This window comes from Artemia franciscana, chromosome 16 (genome assembly GCF_032884065.1).
Source record: "Artemia franciscana chromosome 16, ASM3288406v1, whole genome shotgun sequence".
Taxonomy (NCBI): domain Eukaryota; kingdom Metazoa; phylum Arthropoda; class Branchiopoda; order Anostraca; family Artemiidae; genus Artemia; species Artemia franciscana.
The window spans coordinates 29,056,898-29,075,607 of record NC_088878.1 but is presented as its reverse complement, the minus strand read 5'-3'; the positions used below and the strand labels follow the sequence as shown (position 1 = coordinate 29,075,607).

At 34.6% G+C, this 18,710-nt stretch overlaps 1 protein-coding gene across 2 annotated transcripts in view; it reads left to right on the top strand.

Annotated features, from left to right (window-relative positions):
* The window catches only part of LOC136037316 (protein timeless-like), a 174,962-nt gene extending 160,537 nt beyond the window's left edge, over nucleotides 1-14,425 (top strand). For both annotated transcript variants that reach the window (XM_065719986.1, XM_065719985.1), the window contains exons 19-22: nucleotides 2,880-3,014; nucleotides 7,064-7,267; nucleotides 9,520-9,643; nucleotides 13,966-14,425. In XM_065719986.1, the coding sequence (XP_065576058.1) occupies nucleotides 2,880-3,014; nucleotides 7,064-7,267; nucleotides 9,520-9,643; nucleotides 13,966-14,170 (668 nt within the window). In that variant the 3' untranslated portion in view covers nucleotides 14,171-14,425. The remainder of the gene's footprint in view (nucleotides 1-2,879; nucleotides 3,015-7,063; nucleotides 7,268-9,519; nucleotides 9,644-13,965) is intronic.
* Nucleotides 14,426-18,710: the final 4,285 nt, after the last annotated feature.

The following is an 18,710-nucleotide window of genomic DNA, read 5'->3' as shown; positions in this document are numbered from 1 at the left end:
ATTGAAAAACGTTCAGAAATTAAATAAAAAAAAAGCTAAGTTTTTTTTAACTGAAAGTGAGGAGCGACATTAAAACTTAAAAACGAACAGAAAATACTTCGTATATGAAAGGGATTGTTCCCTCCTCAACGCTTCGCTCTTTACGCTAAAGTTTTTTACTGTTTTAAAAAGTATATCTCGAAATTTTGATCCGTTGATTTTGGGAAAAATGAGTGTGGGAGGGGGCCTAGGTGCCCTCCAATTTTTTGGTCACTTAAAAAGGGCACTAAAACTTTTAATTTCCATTAGAATGAGCCCTCTCACGATATTCTAGGACCACTGGGTCGATACCATCACCCCTGGAAAAAAAAAACAACACCAAAAAAAAAAAAAAAAAAAAAAAAAAACACGCACCCGTGATCGGTCTTCTGGCAAAAGAAAACGAAATTCCATATTTTTGTAGATAGGAGCTTGAAACTTCTACAGTAGAGTTCTCTGATACGCTGAATGCAATGCTGTGATTTTTGTCTAGTTTCTATGACTTTTAGGGGGTGTTTCCCCCTATTTTCCAAAATAAGGCAAATTTTCTCAGGTTGGTAACATTTGATGGTAAAGACTAAATTCGATGAAACTTATATATTTAAAATCAGCATAAAAATTTGATTCTTTGATGTATCTATTAGCATCAAAATTCTGTTTCTTAGAGTTTCGTTCACTATTGAGCCGGGTCGCTCCTTATTACAGTTCGTTACGACAAACTGTTTGATTAAGTAAAAAAAAAGAAGTTTTTTTTTTTTTTAACTGAAAGGAAAGAGTAACTGTTTACGCTAAAGTTATTTTAGTACTTTCAAAAGAGCTATTCATTCTTATTAAACCCTTTATGAGTCAGGGGTCATGATTAAAGAATTGGAACAAAATTTGAACTTTAGCGTTAAGAGCTAGGTATTGAGAGGGGGGCGAACCCTCCCATATGCGTAATAATTTCTGTTCGTCTTAGGTTTTAATGTCGCTCCTTACTTTTAGTTGAAAAAACTTTTTTTAATTTAATTTCTGATCATTTTTAAATAATGCTATTCAATATGGTTCATGGAAAGTTCACATCCCCCTTGAAAAATTCCTCCATGGAAAGATCTCCCACTTAACTTTCTCCTCCAGATCCTCCCACCAAAAAAAATCCCCCTGAAAAAGTCTGGATACTTCCCAATAACCAATACTGCATGTAAATAGCTGACAAAGTTCACAATTTGTAGCCCTTCCCCCATGGACTGCGGGGGATTAAGTTATTCTCAAACAGATAGTTATTAGTTAATATTCATCCTCAAAGACATAAATTGGTTGACTATGCTGAAGAAAATGGCTATCTCAAAGTTTTGGGTGGTTTTGGGAAAAAATGAACCTGGGAGAGAGCTTAGGTGCCCTACAATCTCTTTGGTCATTTAAAATGGGCACTAGGACTTTTAATTTCCTTTCGAATGACCCCTCGCAATACTCCAGGACTACTGGGTCGATACGATTATCCATGGAAAAAAAGACAACTCATCCGTGATCTTTCTTCTAGCAAAAAATTCAAAATTCCGCATTTTTAGATATAACAGCTTGAAACCTTTACAATATGGTTCTCTGATACGCTGAATCTAACGGTGTGATTTTCATTAAGATGTAAATGACTTTTAGTGGACGTTTCCCTTTTTTGCGAAAATTAGTCAAATATTCTCATAACTTTTGATAGGTAAGATAAAACTTGATGAGACTTAAATATTTGAAATCAGCATAAAAATTCGGTTCTTTTGATGCATCTATTGGTATCAAAGTTCCGTTTTAGAGTTTCGGCTACTACTGAGCCGGGTCGCTCCTTACTTACAGTTCGTTACCACGAACAGTTTGAAAATAAACTCAATTGAGCAAAAGTGTTCCTAGGTTTCAAAGGCTATTTTTCATTCTAATTTTTTCTTTGTATGTAGGGATTGAGGAACAGTAGTTTATATTAGGGAGATTTCGTTTAGTGTTGGCTTGTTTGGCTGCTCTCCTTTTTTGTCTTCTACTTTGTGTATATATGTATTTTTTCGGTATTTTTTTGCTTTTCTTTGCAAGGTTGCCAGCATAGTTAGTTGCTGAAGTTCTACAGTTGCCTGAATTTTCGTGCTAAATAGCGATTTTCGGTGCAACAGTAAAAAAAATTGACTGCAATAGTGCTAAAATAATGTTAAAATAGCAGTTTCGTGCTAGTTTCAACCCTGCTTGTGTATAACTGACTCAACGGTTGATGAGGAGCGTCGCTGCACCCTATCAGTCACTGTTTACTGATATTTTTATATCAGGTTGTTTTTATTATATTTTTTTATTATTACTTTTTATTATTTTATTATTTATTACATTTATATTATTTTATTTATTATATTATTTATTATTTATTATATTTTTTTATTATTTTTATATTTTATTATTTGATCGCTTATCATTTACTGTTGTAGATAAAATGCCAATATCCCGTATCAGAAACGGAATAAGCTATATCCAAATGGTAAATCAAAAAACTTCTTGTTGTGATATTACATAATAGTCAAAAGGATTTTAGTATCATTTGGATAATAAAAAAATGTTTCTTTTTATTATTATTTTTTATTATTTTTATTATTTATTACATTTATATTATTTTATTTATTATATTATTTATTATATTTATTATATTATTTATTATTTATTATATTTTTTATTATTTTTATATTTTATTATTTGATCGCTTATCATTTACTGTTGTAGATAAAATGCCAATATCCCCTATCAGAAACGGAATAAGGTATATCCAAATGGCAAATTGAAAAACTTCTTGTTTGATATTACATAATAGTCAAAGGGATTGTGGTATCATTTGGATAATAAAAAAAAATGTTTCTTTGTAGTAAGATTGAAAGATGCTGGGATGCATAAAGAAATCTGTTGGCTTCAAAGTTGTCTTTTAACCAATTGCGCTATGAAGCTCCAAAAAATTGACGATGAAAGACTGTACACGGAGCCCATTGCATTTGTTGCTAATGGTAAGTCACTTTTTATAATTAATTTGCATATCTACTGTACTACTTTCTGCTTGCCCTAAGCCTTTTTTCTTAATTAACTAGCTTATTTGCCATGCTTTGTGGCGATCTCAAAAGATAGGAAATTCAAGGAAAATTCCCTTTCCCCGGAAAATTATCCTTTTCTGTTGCGATTTTGTTTGACCTTAACACAGGGAGGAAATCCCCCCCCTTAGTTTTTCCTTTGGAGAAAGCGAAAAACTTCCCTTTGGTGGAAATACCCCGTCCCGGAAAATCAACCCCCATAGAAAATCCCCTCTCCCTCGCAGAAAATTAATTTATTTTGACTACATATGCAAAGGGTCGGAAAGACATTTACAAATCAAATTCTTTTTAGTTTGTAAAATCTTGCCAGCAAAAATACTCCCACCCCCCCCCCCCTTTGAAAATTACCTCTCCTCTTTAGAATTCCCCTCTGGAAAATTTCTCAAACTTGTAAAATGATATTTTTAATTTCAATTTAAAAAAAAAATTACTTTGGATACCCAATTAACTTACTTTCACTTTTATTTGTTGTTCGTTTAAGCCGCATCTAGGTTCATCGTGACGCGCAGCACACGACGACATGTCTCCTTACATAGGCGATCCCCGCGACGGGTGTATATTTTAAACACTCTGATTGACCTCAGTTTGAACTGTCGTAAGCGAGCCACGTCTTCTTTTAGCCTGCTGTTCTCATCTTCCACGCCGGTAGTGATAGACATTTGAGGCATCTTCTGCTTATATGATCTGTACACTGTGTGCCCAAACTATCTCAGTCTCCTCTGCTTGACGATAATGGAGACAAGTGGGCCATCTCCACATCTTCTCCTGACTTCGTCGTTCGAGATTCTATTGGAGAGGTGTATGCCCAGGCTATAGCGCAGGTGTTTGTGGTTCAATTCAAGATCAACGCTTCGGTTGCTTTTAATGATCATGTTTTACATCGATAGAGGAGAACAGAGAGAACCATAGCCCCATACAGTTGTTGCTTTGTCCGTCTTGGGATTTTCTCTGATTCCAGAGAGCCTTGTGTATTTGAAGGAAGACGGTCTAGACTAATAAAACGCAGCCCGGGATCTCTTTCGAGATTTGCCAGCAGTTGAATACCAACTTTAGAGAAACTTCTGAATAAAGAAAAAAAGGATACCTAGGACTTGTACAAGACTGAACTTCTCTGAGTTCAGGGTGAACTCATTCAGGGTGTCAATCGGGTGAACTGTTAAGCAATCCATACAGAAAACATCTTGCGCAAGTTCCAATTACGTCATAGTTACCAAGAATACTTGTTTGCAATATTTTTCTCAGTTGTTTGCGTTTTTACTTTAATTATGTTGTCATACCATTCAGTATCAAGTACCAACCAGGAATGTTCCAATGCCTATGCCCTTTAAAATAGCTAAATTACGCTTGGGAAATTCTGACGGAATTAAATTAATCCTTCCCGTGTGTCCTTTATAGATGCTAAAATAATACGCTCCTTATTCCATTGTAATAAGGACTTGTCTTATTCCTTATTCATTTTTAAAATGTCTGCGCAATAGCACAATTATTATACTATTCTTTCGTGTTTCGTTGCATTTTCGTTTAATTTTTGTTGTGTCTTGTGTCATGCCTTTTTCTTTAGCTATTCAGTCATTTTTCATCTGGTGTAATTTTGGAGGTGTTAAAGATGCTACAATAAAGTCTCTCTTCCGGTTTATCCATCGTAGACAACCTTTGCTGTTTCTTGGTCCATGTTTTTTTTCTCAAACTTATGACCTATCAATTTTTTTTTTTTTTAGGTCAGAAAATCCCAGGGTGCCGATTAAAGAAAAAAGATTCTGTTTTAGAGAGAATTAAAGATAAATAAATGCATACATATTTTCGCTTGTTTAAAGAAAGTAGATTATGTCATGGAAGATGATGCTTTTTGAATTATCGCATCCCAGTTGATATCCCCCCTTCCCCGGATTTTGTAAGGTTACTAAAAAATTTGCAGCGGCAGGGAGAGTTCATGTAAAATTTAAAGAATAGTATAACTACCTTAAAAAGAGAGATTACTAAATTTAACTGAACTGCCTGGATTAGTCAATGAATGGCAATTCATTATAATCTATTGACTGGATTAGTCAAGTCGGTCCATGATAATTGGAGTATTTACCGCTGATGTATATAAATCGGTAATTCGGCTGCTCCCGTTAACTTCAAGTTCACCCAAGATTAACCTAGGATGATCTTAAATTTTTCCGTTTGTTTTGATGAATTCTCGAGATATTACTAAAAAAGAAACAACAAATAGAGGGGGAAAGGGGTATCCTTCGTACTAATAGTAGATCTAGTCATAGTTGTGAAATTATTTTAGTGGTCTAGCACAAGTGTACTGAATAAAAAAGATGGAGCTGATGCGTATTCTTGTTTGCTATTTAGGGATTGGGGGTTCAAACTCAAGGGAAAGGGGCACTTTTTGAATACCGTAAAATAGCACTTTTTAGGTACAATTTTATCTCAGGGAGAAATGGAGTTCAGAATATGTCACAATGTATTGTTGACGCCAATTTTTACTCATTTACTCGATTCATTTACACTGAGGTTTGGGTATATTCTGGAGTTAACTACCACCTAAGGTCAACTTATTTGACCTTTTTGAGTTTAGTTAACACCAGCCAATCAGGAAGCTTCGTTATTGATTCTTAGCTGTAAGCTTTTAGAAAACGTACATTAATGAATTGACGTATATGAGGGGTAATCCTGTGGTGGCAGCTGGCATAGTGGATATACGTCTTTTTGGTAATGATGGCCAGGGGTTCAATCTCAGTAGCCCCAGGGATTGGAATCGCATGGAGATAATGCATTAGCTACTCCAAATAATTATAAAAATGAATGATATCGTTAGAATTGTCTATCTTAACTCACTAATACTAGCCATATACATCCCTCCCCCGAAACGCGGGCACTGGCCATATACATGGATCTTACTAAGTTTTCTAAACCTGGAGTCTCATCCTGATTGACAGCATTTAGTCTGTCAGCAGCATTCTTTGAGGGGGATATTTTTTTTTGCACAGCCGGCTATAATTTGACAACTTTCAAAAATATCGAAGACAGCCATTGGTAGTCTAGACGAAGCCGTCCCAGCTCCGGGTAGGGTATAAATTATATCAAGATAACTATTAAGCCTTATTTAAATCTCGGCATTAGCTCAATTTTATTGTGAGTGTGCTGAAATGAAATTTCCGTTTAAAATTTTGTTTTAGTATAATTCAATTTAGTTACTCTTCGCCAACTTGGAAAGGGCCCAGGTTAGGAAAATGAAACTTTCGTCAACGAATCCAGGGCCAAAAAATATATTGTGAGGAGGTATTGTCAAGCTTCCGTGTTAACCCTCTTCTTATTTCTAATTCTTAGAAATTTGCCTACTTGACAAGTCTGTACCTATCGAAATCTTGACAAAACAACGTTTTTACCTTAATTTTCAGTTATCACTTTCTTTTTCTCTCGTTTTATTTCTGAAAATATAATTTCTGATGTTACAGTAGAATTTTAAGCCATATCAATGGATTTTTTTTCCAAATTTAGGGAATGTATTTGCATATCTTTGAAACATCATTAATGGAGATGCAGCAAAGTTGTGAAGCTGAAAACAGTTTTGTTGTACTTCATTTATGTACTTCATATTTTGCAAGATTTACTTTTTTTTTTAACACAAATATTTTTAAATCATCATAGGTTAGGGCCCTCCTGAGGGGGAAGAAGGTATTTTTATGTTGGTACTTCAAAATACCTTCCCGAGACATAGTTTAATCTATAGACCCATCCCTGAAAGTTTCATTTTCTTAACCTAGCCCCTTTCCAAGATAGCAAAAAGCAGCTAAATTAGAATTCTACCTTTTCCCCCTTCTATCTTAACTTGCTTAGTCGATATCTCAAAGAATAATTATCTGCCTAATTTTCTGGTTGGTTAGAAATACCGAATGTCTTATTATTCAGTTATCTTCAATATGTTTATATGGCACCTACCACAACGTCTAATTTAGACTTTCTTGTTTATGCAGAGACTAGAAGTTCCATGCCTATTGTACCGTTTACCGAAGAACAAGAAGCTGCGCTAAGATGTCTTCCTTTCTTGCGATTGGTCAGGTGTTTAGGTTTAGATCCGCCTCTTATTCCTGTCAGAATTTTCCCACGTATACCTCACTCTTGGGATGCTGATACATCTTATTCAGTGGCACTTCAACTTGGCAATGTTAAAGAAGATGGTGCGTATTATTCAAAATAATTTGTTTTTGTGGTCGCTTTTGTCAATTTGGAATATACTACCCTGAGGGGTGAAAATCATTACCTGATTTGAATTAATATTATTTATTTTTTCTTCGAGCTGGTTTTTAAACTATTTTTGCTATTTTTTACATTTTGTGAGGCAAAGTTAATGTTTGTTACCCCAACCGATGGAGCTCATAGTGACACTCAATGGCCAATATTTCTTCCTTCCGTTTTGAGTGAAAGCTTTTTTGATCGCTTCTCGATTTTGGTCCCTTTTGTTAACCACTTCTCAATTCCGGTTCCTTTTTTTAACCACTTCTCAATTTCGGTCCCTTTTTTTAACCACTTCTCAATTTTGGTCCCTTTTTTAACCACTTCTCAATCTTGGTTTCTTTTTTTTAACCACCTCTCAATTTTGGTCCCTTTTTTTTAACCACTCCTCAATTTCGGCCCCTTTTTTTAGCCACTTCTCAATTTTGGTCCCTTTTTTTAACCACTTCTCAATTTTGATCCCTTTTTTATCCACTTCTCATTTTCATTCCCTTTTTTTAACCACTTCTCAATTTTGGTCTCTTTTTTTTAACCGCTTCTCAATTTTAGTCCCTTTTTTTAACCACTTCTCAGTTTTGGTCCCTTTTTTTTAATCACTTCTCAATTTTGGTCAGTATATATATACTTCTGGTAACAGTGCAATAACCCAATATCTAAATCTTCCTTCTTGTATACTCCTCCTTGTGTCAATGAAGATAAACAGTTGATTGGCCGAAGAAAAAAAATGTAAAAGCAAAGACTAGACATTTGACAAGATAAAACAAGATCAATAGCAATATCTTTTTAGTCATTTTCCTCTACATTCCTTAACTCATATTTTTCCAGAACGGCGATATATACAAAATATGAGGCAACGTAACCGCTACAGAAACCTCGATCATCAATACTACTAATACTAACAACTCACTGCAGCACCAAGCCGCCTGAGGACAAAACAACTACACTCGCTCCTCCTTCCCAATCTGTTTAAGCCCCTCTTTTTACATCTTCCCAAGAAGTTCCCACTTCCCTTAAATCAAACATCCTCCTCCCCCATTCGGGACGATGTGCTTTTCTTTTGGCACTAGACAGTTGCCCGACAAGGACGACGTTATGCAGTATGCCTATTAATCTGCCAATTTAGGTTAATTTTTGAGGAAAGGGAGGATCCAGAACTTGGTTCTGGAGCAATATCTTTTTAACGAGTTAAAAATATATTGCTATTAATCTTGTTTTATCTTGTCAAATGTCTAGAAATCAAAGAAAAAATTCAAAAACTCCTTTTTTTATGCGCTATAAAGACAAAAGGGGAGCTGTACATCCTGAAGTGACTTGTCTTCCTCATTGATGCGATTCCGCTGCCGCTTCAATAGCTGCTTAGGGGGATATTTAGACCTTCAGCTCCCCTTTTGTCTTTGCCTATAAAAAAGGGATTTTTGTAATTTTTTCTTTGATTTCTAGATATTTGACAAGATAAACAAGATCAATAGCAATATATTTTTAAGTCGTTTTCCTCAACTATCTGACTTTTTTCATTTATGCATTTATAACTTAGACCAAGTTGATGTCTCTGTTAAGTAAACCCCAGTTTTGAGTCCCTCGTTTTGACTTATACTCATATATTTTTGAGAAAAGAATTGTCTAATTTTTACTCCATTTTGAAAACACAATAAAGTTTAATTTATCGTTTTTTAATTTACTGACTATTTGTCATTCTTAACTTGCCGAAATTGTCTTAGCTATTTTGTCTTTTCCGTCATTTATAGCCTAAGAATGCAGGATTGAACCATATTTTTGTACAGCCTACTGTTCGGGTAGTCAGTCAGTTAGGTACCAAAGACTCTGAATAAGTCGATGTAAGGGCTAAAGATGCATCTGTTGATTCTAAAAGATAATGTGAAATCATTCATAAACCATAGAGCTGTGAAAGTCAAATTTGGGAAAAAAATAAGTGACATGCTTCCACTTTCTAATTTGTTCACAGAAGATAACATAGAAGCAAACAAAAAGTCATTTGTTGAACACTCGGATGTCACATTATAATTTTATCTTAATAGCGTGGCAGACCCACGCAATATTGGTCTGGGCTCAGGCCACAGAAGCCTTTTACCTCCAAGCCTCGAAAAACAATGCAACGTCGGTTGGAAGCACTAATATCTGATTATGAATTATCCCTAAATGAGAAAAGAGTTATGACTGATTATTGTTTCTCTTACAGCTGACCTAAAATTTGACCTGTCTCGAGTGCAAAAAGTTGCTTTGCCTCCATCCAGTGTTGCTGAGATCGTGCCACCAAGCAAGATTTATGGCTGCCCTACTGGTGATACCGCCAATTTAAGCTGGTAAGCTCTAAGGAATATCCACTGACCATTTTACATCTGACTTCAGGGGTAGCCCTCCAAGCTTAAGGGCACGAGACATTTTCAAAAATCTTAGTTTTGAGTGATTAGCTTAGGAAAGATAAGATAAAGAAAAAGTATATTTAGTGCTAAAAAGTGGCTTTGTACACGAAAAAGGTGTTCCAAACTCCTACCACAGAAGAAACATATAAATTAATCACATAGACAAAGCACTTCAATTATTTACTAAACTCAGACTTACTTTTTAAGAATCTAGAAATATTAACGAAAATCTACCAAATATACCTTCCTCCTTGGTAAAAGGCCCTTGGCACCGGATTAAACAATATGCCGAATCATCCTCATTGTCCTTGCAAAGCGGGCAAGTATGTATATCGTCTTTAAAACTTATTTCTTTTACAACCCTTCTAAATTTTGCTCTAATTAGAAGGCAACTAGCCCTAAGCCGCGTTCAATAAGTGAGATATCTAGCTGGTAAATTCTTAAAGTAGGACCCCTGTGTTTAAGTATCTTAATATCCTTATAAAATTTTAAGGTTTGTGATTTACCTCCTTAATCCATCTGGATTATTTGATTTTCTAGCATAATCTGAATGTCAATTTCGGAATTTGCATATATACCCCATTGGTTCCAAAGAAAAGAAAGCCCCTTTTTTCTAAAATGCCTTTTATTTTAAATGGTCATCAGTTTTATTTTTCTAGTGAAAGTAATGCTTCGTAATGCAACGTAATACTCGGTAACTGAACCACTACGAACCAAAATTTAATCTTTGAGACCAGTTTGTAATTTTTCGGCAGCCACAGTTCTAGATCTATGAAGCCCGAACAATCTCTTAAAGGACTTCTATTGAATGTTGAGCAACTGTCTCGTTTAGTTTCAAGAAGTTTGTAGGTAACAGCTTTCTGATGGCACCAAATTCCTACTCTGTATAATTGGTAGGGTTTGAATTAAAATGGAATAGTTGTGGGCATCAAGTCATGGGTAATTGTAGAAAAAGCCAAGGCAGATAGTCCAATTTAGTGAGAAGCAAACCTGGCATTAATCCCCCCCCCCCTTATTAGGATTGTATAAAAATGATGTTAGTTGATTTGTTTATAGATATGTCTATCTATTATCCGTCCATGCGTCATTCCTAGGGCAGTAGACCCAAGGTAGAGTCATGAAGTTAAGTTAGTGATTGAACCTGTAGTTTTGCAAGTGTTTGGTTAATTTGGCACGGGTAAACGGTGGGAATAAGTGTGCCTCTCTTATTGGACCAATATTTGTTTGTTATCTTTTAGCAAGTCAGGCCTGTCTAGAGTCTCAGGCAGGCTGACCAAAAATTTAAAATTGACATAGGACTATTAGATTGCCTGGAATGAGAGGTAAACAAGGGACGCCTACCTATGCTCTTTGGCAAGTTGAACCAAAAATTTAGAACTGACACAGGACTGTTAATTTGCGTGGAATGTCAGGCATACAAGCGTCTAAAGTCAAAATCCTGCAATGAGTCGAAATCCTGCAAAATCCTGCGTCTAAAATCCTGCAATGAGTCAAAATCCTGCAAAATCCTGCGTCTAAAATCCTGCAATGAGTGTCAGGCAAGGCAATTGATTCAATTTATAAACTTAGACATTTACTAGACTAATAAAAAAGTTAATTTAATGTTAGTTGAACAACGAGTTGACCGAAATTGTAAGGGGAATAAGCGTCCAAAGCCTACAAAGGCCTCCTGTCTGCCTCGAATGTTATGTAAGTTTGTAACGTAGAATAGGCATTGTTTTCGATTAAAACCCTTTAATGCAGTAAGATTATCTCATTGCATCATCTTGGATAATCATAAATATTGCTGCTCTTGCCTGATTTAAAGTTTCCTTTATCTTGTTTAGTGTGAATTCCATCCTCCGTTACGTTGGAAAACACATCCGGATGTTAAATCGGGAAATCTTTTAAGCATTTACAGGGTTCGAAGGTGTGGTAGTCCCACTATTATTTGCGATTGCTCTTACTTATAAGCCCTATATTGGTATTGTGATTTTTTTTTTATTGACGTTATTAGAAATAAAAAAATCAGTTTTCTAAACACTTGTATTTTTGAGTAACGCGCAAAATAGTAAACAGTAACGTGCAAAATAGCAAAAATTATAAATGTTGATTTCCTAAAAAAAAAAAAGTAAAATTATTATTTCCAACAGATGTGAGACGCAAGGTCGGATCAAGTCTAGGGAATGGGTATACTTCTAACCATTTTAGAGTCACCACTACGGGAATAGGTCAACATTAAATCCGATTATTTTTTGCTTCTTTATAATTTTAATCCCCTATTTAAAAAGAAGATATTAAGTTATAAATTCTTAATTAAAAAAAATTATCTTATTATTTTTTTATTACTATCTGCATTGCAATTTTTTTTAACTGAAATTTTTTTGGAATCTACTAATTAACATGTAAAAGCTTATATCGCATTCACGCATATATGCGTGAATTTTTTTTTTTAATTTTTTTTTTTTTTTTTTTTTTTTTTTTTGACTAACTGCAACATCCGATCGAATAATATTCGAATCACTTTTTTGGAAAGTTTTTTTTTTTTACAATAATGAACCAAAGCTCCCGGTTTAGGCACTAAACCGGGAGCTTTTTTTTCTGAAGCTTTTTATTGAAGCTTTTATTTTATTTGTTCATGGTAATTGTGTTGCGCGAGCAACACTTGGTTTTGTCGTGTTTTTTTTTTTCTTGTTCCTAGAACCCCGATTTCAGCTTATTCCTAGAAAGTGGTAAGGGTCTAACCTCTGCGGTTTTTACGGAAAGTGTGGACCTTAGGCCGGATCGATGAATATGACTTTGCATTTTGGAAAGCTTCGTAGAACTTTTGCCTGGGGCCAAGAAAGATGGTTTTTGCTTGTCCTTGAGCCAGAGCCTATAGTGTGTGAAGGGAAGTGGAGTTTTATAGCCTATGTCAGAGAGAACTATCTGAAGTTATGCAGTCAAGCTTTCGTTTCATCAAACCCTGTTTCTGCTTTGGAGTGGAAAGCTCCGTTCTAGCAGGCAAGCAGGTAGGCACCAGTTTCAAATTGAAATCTATAAGTGTTAAATATATGCTGCAGTTACCCGGCCCCACAGCCAATATATCTTCTTTGAGTGATAAATAGAAAAATTTACTGAAACAAAAAAGTGCCGTTTTCCCACGGGTCCGAAAGTGCTGCCATCCATTGTTTCTACCCATTTGTGTAGCTGAGTTTATATTTCGGTTTTTTGCACTTGGGATTGCAGTAGAGAAATGGTATCAGATGTGCCTCTTAAACTTTAAAAGTTCTCTCATTGCTAAAGAAATTATAGAGTTTATCCTTTGCTCCTTTCTAAGTGATGACGTTAGAAGCTTGACTTATGGCAAAAAAGTCAACTTTTGAACTAAGACAGATAGATTTTTTTTTTCGACGGCAGTCGATAGCTCTTGATGAGCTGATCAAAGTATATGTCATCCATTTTTGGTAGAAAAATTCCTCATGAAATGCACCAGTTTGAAAGTTTAAAGGGGTTGACAACTTCAGTAGTAAGGTACACACTGAAACCAAAAATAGACCGATACCAATTGTGAGACATATAAGGGAGCTTTAAGCAACAGTGGGCTGTTTGCTCATAATCATCTTCGGTAATGAGGGGTTTGCAACTTTTGCTAGTTGGTGTACCTATTATTTGTTTCTGGTGTATTTGATGGTAAGACCAATTTGTTTCCAGTGGTAAGACATGTAGGGGACTTGTTTGTGTTAAGATCCTTACAGATTAACAAGTTCAGTGTTTAATCGAAGCGAGGAAACAAAACCAAAGGGTTGCTCTGGCAACACTTTGCTCGGCGAAGCCGAACAAACGTTGCCGCAACACCTCACGTTGCCCATGCAAGGTAGATCTAGTTTCTGCTCGGTTTTGCATATGATATTACTTTCCACTGAAAAATTTTTGGATAAAAATAAAACAAAGGTTTCTGATTATATACTGGTAAACATAAATTCTTGTTTCCTTTGTCACTCTTTTCTTTGAAGTGTTTCATTTGGAAAAGTTTTGGAAAAACCTCATGTTTATGCGCCGTTAATCATTTATTGTTGAATATATTGAAGATGGTTTCCAACAGAATGTTTTCGGGGGTGGGGATTTGATTTTAATCAGGCATACTTGCTGACATACATTGCGATATTATTACCACAATTGTCCACCAAGTGGGCACAACACCAGCTTTGAGAAGCTTTTTTTTACCTTTTTTATTATTGTCCCTCTATTTTGGTCCCACTATTAGGACTATTACGTCCCACTAATTATTTTCTGAATTTCAGTGTGCCCGATCTATGGATAAACTGGTTAGATCAAAGCAGTTCGGGGAGTCAAATGCGATCCAAGTCACCAAGTGGACAAGACCAGCAAGACACTACTAGTAATACAAGTTCATTACAAGTTCACAAAACAGACACAAGTGATTCTGATATGGTGGGTTCGCCTGTTGTGCTTTCACCAGAGCCAATGGAAATGGAACCCCTTTAGTTCGGCTATTACTGCCTTCCCCCCAAAAAAAAACAAAAAAAAACAGTGCACTATTCTTTCCTAACCTGTTCGAATAATTGATATTTTAGTTGAAGGTTTGAAGAAAATAATGACTTGAATGTGTTTAAAAAATTATCTAGTAGAACTAATAATATTTTAAATATTAATTTAAATAATATGAAGGTAGTCAAAGAAACTGAAGGTGTGTTTTTATGTTCACTGTCATCAATTACAATCAGTCCATCTATTTACAAAGCAGTATATGGCTATATAAGTACAGAAAAAACATATAGAAAATATACACTAGAGTACAGTAAAAGATATTAACAAAAAAAGAAAAAGCAAAAAAAAGTCTGAAGCAGAAAAAAGAAGAAAAATCGGAGAAGACCTAATCAACAGTAAAAAAAAAAACGTCATGGAGAGTGTTGCAGCTTAGTTCTGTCAGTTCTTTTATTACAAAAAATTGACTAAACTTTGTTATTATCTGGTATTTTGGAATATAAATCATAAAAATATTTAATTACAACTAATGATAATTGTCTTTAGAAAAGCAACCCTAAAAGGATATGAAAAAAAATAAAACTAAAGAATTTTTGAACTAAAGTAAAGAACGATTATTTGCTATGAAAACAAATTGTTTATAACCACAGTGTTAAAGAAACGAAGAACATTTACGTACTGATTGTGATTCTTGAGAATCTCTCCTTAGAATTTTTTAGAATATATATATATATATATATATATATATATATATATATTCTTTTGAAAAAGAAATACTATTTGTTTAGTCTCTTTTGGAAGTCTCTTAGTCACTTTCATTTTATTTTATTCAGCCAACCATTTGGCATATTTATACCGGTGAATTATTTTATACTATCTACAAAGAAATTGAATTGTAATATACTATTTGAAATCATTAGCATATATACTCATCGTCAGCAAAATTGTCAAATATAACCTATATAAAATTTATAAAGGTTTTTAATCTTTCCAAGTATTTGTCACGGCATTCGTGTGAACAATATTTTTTCAATGTGCGGCCCTAAACCATTTTTTTCAAAGTCATAACCTATCTAGATCCTTTTCTTCCACCGGTAAATGGTAGTAAGCCAATTTTCAGAAAAAGATATTATGGTATTTTCGGGAAAAAAAATTACAGATAAATATGCATATGTATAATCAAGGCCGTGTCCAAGAGGGGGGAGGGGCAACCGAGTTTGCCCTCCACCTTCCTTGAAATTTAATCTGACTCGTAAAAACGTAGCAAAATTACCCATGAACAATTTTTTGATGCGTTTTTCACAAGGTTTTTCGTAAACCCCCTCCCCCCTTGAATATAAATTTTGGATATTACCTTGTGTACAATTATGGTTTGTTTAATAAGACACGATTTTCGTAAAAATTCTTCTCAAATTATAATTAGTATAATAAAACTTTCAGGAGTGAACTAGAACCCTAAATTTTGCCTTGGGAGGTGGTTCTCGAGCTCCCATCTCTATTCTTTATCTTTTTATAATGGTAGGAAATTGGATAGATAGGGAGGTGGATACCTATCTCAATCTTGGAAAAAGACTGTATTTTTCCTGAGTCTGCCTTTTTTCTGCTTGAGCCTGCTCGATCAGCTTTTTTTCTGCTTTTTTTATGTTCGAGTCTGCTTTTTTTTACTCTTTCTTAGAAACACAATTCTAATGACAGGAATGAGATTTCAAGCTACATAATGTCAAATATTAGGCACATTGGTTCAAGTTCTTTAAAACCTAATAAACGAGGATTCAAAATTTTTTATAAGGATAAAAATTCTTGGACTTTTGGTTTCTTTTGATATCTTTCTGAAAGCTTGATTTTTATTCCTCAAAGTTCGCATAAATTCATACAAGATCAATGCGCTTTGAGGAGGTACAGCGTGGAGGTAGACACTTTGAAGACTTTCTTGGGGTGTAGTTTAGCCTCTGGAAACAATCCTGAAAGTTTCACTAACTTAGCTACTTTCCGAAATAGCGACAAGCTCCGAATAAAGGTTTTACCTTCCAGTCTTAAAATAACTTCATGTATTTTGACGCTAAATTCTAAAAAGAAAATTTTAAAAATGAACTATTGATTTTGCGGGTAAATTGAAATTTGATCCGAAATCTCAAAATTTTATAATGTTGCGCTAATTTCAAATGTGTTTTTTTCTAATTTGTCTATTTTTGCATTTTTCCTTATTTTAACCCCCTCCCCTCTCCTGGAATAACTTGCTTTTATGTTTCATTTTCCAACTCCTCTCCCTCTTCATTTTATATGTTCTATTCATTTTACGTATATATCTCTGTATATACGTAGCCTATTTCTGTTCATTTCCTATTCATTTTATGTAAATATCCTTGCCCCTTCCCCTTCTAACTATTTGGACTTTATGCCCAATTTGTGAAAGAATGCTATGCCATGTTATCAATTATTTTATAAAACAATATTGGCGATAAACAAATAAAACAAAATAAATAAATATAAAAGAATAACATTTGCTTTGGTCTGATTTTCGTATATAAGATTTTAAATGCTCTATTTGTACCATTTTAAATCATTATTTTCTTTTTTTGGTAAAAATTAGTAGAATGATTTTTCTTTTTTTCTTTTTTTGTATGATCATTTTAGAAGTGTATTATGCGTTAATTTTCAGTTTCAGCTTTGAATTTTCAGTTGTATGATCATTTCCGAAGTGTATTATGCACCAATTTTCAGTTTCAGCTATTCCAAAGGGCAACAGTTAAGCAAAATACTGGTAGTCGCAATCTCAAATACTCAGTAAAACACTAGTTAACTTTAGTGTAAAGATTGGGAGTTGTAGAGATCGGCAGACCCCTTCAAGTATTGGATATTTTCATATTTGAATTAAGTCTTCATGCTGCTCTTTAGTTTCATTTGATAAAAATGGCTTTTTATTGAGTTGCAGTAAGGCAAGTACACGCGAATTGTTTCGAAAGGGTAAATTCTAAAGAAAAGAAAGCGAATTATACTAATAATATCAGAAATCGGTAAAAATATCGATACAAATCGTAAAATATTTGAAATTTCAAAGTTGCACAAGTCATGTCCAAATGCCCTCCGTGGCTGGCTGTAGATAACTTCGAAGACCACACTGCCTTTCCATGACGAAAGTATAACAGTTCAAAATAGTTCAAAATGAAACCTTTTAATCAACAGTGTTCATTGTCGATTAAAAGGTTTCATCTCTATTTTAAACTGTTATACTTTCGGCTGGCTGTAATTACTTTTTCTTTTTTATGCATTAATTTTCCATGGGTCAACGTGACATGGACATGTTTACTATAATATCTTGTGGGTTCGAGCTTTTAGAGTTTATTATCTTATTTATTTGGAATACATAACCCTATCATTCTATTTTTAAGCAGTGGCGCTGGAAAAGGAGAGCAATAAGTATATTTACTATTGCTAAATCAAAAGGGGTAAAATTAACCTTGACTGGGCTGCCCACTTAATTGGACAATCTGTCTTGGCTTTTTTCTACAATTGGCCATGACTTTGACTTTTCCCACAACTATTCCCTTTTTTAAAATTCATATCTCTCTTTAGGTTAGTCCTTAGAGTTATTTTTTGAACCCTATTTATCCATGTATTAGGAATTTAAAATACCCGCTGTATGCCAGTGTTCTGAAGACATTGTTGGTACTGCTTCGAAAATACAGAACGGGGCTAATTGGGCAGGTTCAGTCGTTCTCCATGACCTTCCTTTCTGTTAGTGAAAAATTTGACGTGGAAGTGTTGGCTGTTTTCTGCAATCACATACATTTACCTCCTTCTCTAAAGCTCTCGTATTGTACCCCCCCCCCCCCATTGTCCAACTGACAGGGCAGGTAAGAAGGCACACAGCTCGGTCCACTTATCTTAAGATTGACATGCCAAGAACAGAGTACTTGTAGAAAATTTTATTCGACGTTGTATATTGATTTGGAATGATCTTTCTGGGGAGGTTATCCCTAAAATTTGATTCGGCGTTGTATATCGATTTGGAATGATCTTCCTGGGGAGGTTATCTCTAAAATTTGATTCGACGTTGTATATCGATTTGGAATGATCTTCCTGAGGAGGTTATCCCTAAAATTTGATTCGATGTTGTATATCAATTTGGAATGATCTTCCTGGGGACGTTATTCCTGAAATTTGATTCGACGTTGTATATAAATTTGGAATGATGTTCCTGGGGACGTTATCCCTAAACTTTTCTCTCTCGACTCCATCAAAAGGAGCTTCAAAAACCTTGCGATGAAGCGATGTAAAAGACTAATGGCAAATCAGATATTTAAATGTACCTGATGCCGCGAAATTAGGAATTAAAAAAAATATGTGGATCTCTTATTATATATTAATTAAAATGGGTAAACTTCAGCTCTTTTACAACTCTGACTTGTAGGCAAATATCAGAGTTTATCGGTCTCATGTTATTATGAAACCAATTTGAATTTACCCAGTAGTACAGTTTTGAAAATGACACTTTTGGGGTCATTTCGGCACCTTTTGAGTTCTGTGGCTCTTTCTTTGC